Here is a 2139-nt window from a genome sequence, read left to right on the forward strand (position 1 = left end):
AATGTCTCGTTTAAAGTAACGTTGAAGCAACTGGGCCTTAATCTCTTCTGCTTTTGGGCCGATACATTTCTTCGCTACCGTGGACGAGCTAGTTGCTTTAAGCGAATGATGTATTTCTGCTTCCAATCAGCTTCGTACATACCAGTAGTCGACCTCGATTTCCATCCATCTATACCGGTACTTGAACTTCCTACGTTTATTTGATCGCGCATTGCAAAGGAAATTGATTATCTACACTATGGGGGCTGCGAATGAATATCAAAACCATTTTCGCTATTTGATTAATAACGCCTTATTTTCCACAGTTTGTACGCACTCTGTGTGCGAGCAAAGATTGAATGCAACGGAATACTACCTTAAGCGTAGAGTATAACCTGTAGCATGAATCACGGGTACGTGACAGATTATTTTTATAAACGAATCATTACGATTAGTTGTTTATTTCTTACCTTGAAAAACTTATCAAACTTTCGAGCTTTCAAACATCGCCGTTCTTGTGATAAAAATAAAGAATAAAAAGTAAATTTAAGATATTGCTGACTAGAGTGAAGTTTCTACATCTAAATCATCGGTAATGCATAGAAAAATCAGAGAGATATAAAGTACCAGGTGTTAAAATCTCTTTGAATCATTTGCAAACGCATTAAAACATAAAGTTATAGCGTAACGTTTACGATGTTTACGCTCATCGTGATCATGTCAAGTCGCAGACGAAAACTGATTCTCGCTGGACCGGTTAAGTGCTTGTATTAAGCCGCCTGTTCCGAGAGTCCACGGTTGTGCGAGATCGACAGTGAGGAAGAGGATTACTTCGGTGAGAGTAGTTTTCTGCGTCATCCTAAATACTGATTTCGTGCGGTAAGTTCACTGGCAGAGAGCAACCCGCAAATTTACGATCATTAAACTCGAGAAATTATCTCTTTATCTTGCATCTTAATTTATGGCAACTTGTTTGCTATATAATTTAATGTGTCGTTCAATTAATCCTACCTTCATTGTTGTGTCAATTGCGATACGTGTTTGGATTATTCACACTTCGCAATATCTTCAATAACAATGTACCGAAGATTTGCAGGAATTAAAAGACGAAGGAAAAATTATTTCGAGAGATTTGGATTAGAATGTGTATACGAGAGAAGCAGTAAGATCGAACAAAGAAAATGGGCAAAATTGTAATAATTATATTAAAATTAATTAAATTGATTTTAATTAATTTTATGTTAAAATTAAATAAACAACTTTCATTAAAATTGTATTATAGTAATTATATTAGTATAATTAACTTGATTACAATTAATTATGTATAATTGTTAAGGTGTTAAATGATTTATTTTAATTACAATAGTATACTTTAATAAACAAAACGTGCTAAACACTGCGGGATTTCAATGAATCATCTTATATATTCCCAGGTTTTTTCTTCATAATAACGCTTCTTCATAATAATGGATGCACCGCATCGCGTCGGTATGCATTTAATCCTATCGTTACCGTTTTAAGGCGGTGCATCTTAATGTTTCGAGCAAGGTACTCGAGCATAAATGCAATTCAGACACGACTATATCCTGCTGATCGCGCTGGTAAGCGACACGAGCGTGTGCTCCTGTCATGTTAAAAACTTTCCGCTTTAAAGCGAAAGTCGAACGCGATCTCTTTCGTTCCCAGCCTCTCCTTACCTTCGACCTTCCTCGATTCTTCTTCACATGCATATTGACTCATCTGCTGTCTTTGCTTCTTCATTTTCTGGAATCGTATTTCTGATATCGTCTCTCTTTTCTATCTCTCTCTCTCTTTTCCTCTCTCTCTCTCTCTCTCTCTCTCTCTCTCTCTTTCTCTCCCCTTCTTGTGTAATGACAGACCGTCTCCGCCTGGTACGAGCTAATCGGTACTCGTTATATAAAGCGACGACCGCATGACACTGTGTCAAGAATTATTCGCTTCGGAAGCAGGCAGCAATAAGTCCAAATCATAGGAAGGGACAAGAAGAACAAGTCCTATATATTATTTTTGGGATTTAAAAAGAAAGAAAGTGCTTATTTATGTAATACTAAAAACAATCATAATTGTTTGCATTCTAATGAATAATATTATGAATTTATATTTTAATAAAAAATATATTGTATGCTGCATATATATATA

At 35.7% G+C, this 2139-nt stretch overlaps 2 protein-coding genes across 6 annotated transcripts in view; one reads left to right on the plus strand and one right to left on the minus strand.

Annotated features, from left to right (window-relative positions):
- LOC108684947 overlaps window positions 1-1740 on the minus strand; it is a 9281-nt gene extending 7541 nt beyond the window's left edge. The window contains exons 1-2 of the mRNA XM_018189508.1: window positions 1677-1740; window positions 143-211 (exon numbers count right to left, since the gene is read on the minus strand). Coding sequence (XP_018044997.1) covers window positions 143-211; window positions 1677-1740 — 133 coding nt within the window. The remainder of the gene's footprint in view (window positions 1-142; window positions 212-1676) is intronic.
- LOC108684943 (IQ motif and SEC7 domain-containing protein 2) overlaps window positions 1-2139 on the plus strand; it is a 53388-nt gene that overhangs the window by 26167 nt on the left and 25082 nt on the right. The gene's annotated exons all lie outside the window — the stretch shown is intronic.

Source organism: Atta colombica, unplaced genomic scaffold (assembly GCF_001594045.1).
Source record: "Atta colombica isolate Treedump-2 unplaced genomic scaffold, Acol1.0 scaffold141, whole genome shotgun sequence".
Classification (NCBI taxonomy): domain Eukaryota; kingdom Metazoa; phylum Arthropoda; class Insecta; order Hymenoptera; family Formicidae; genus Atta; species Atta colombica.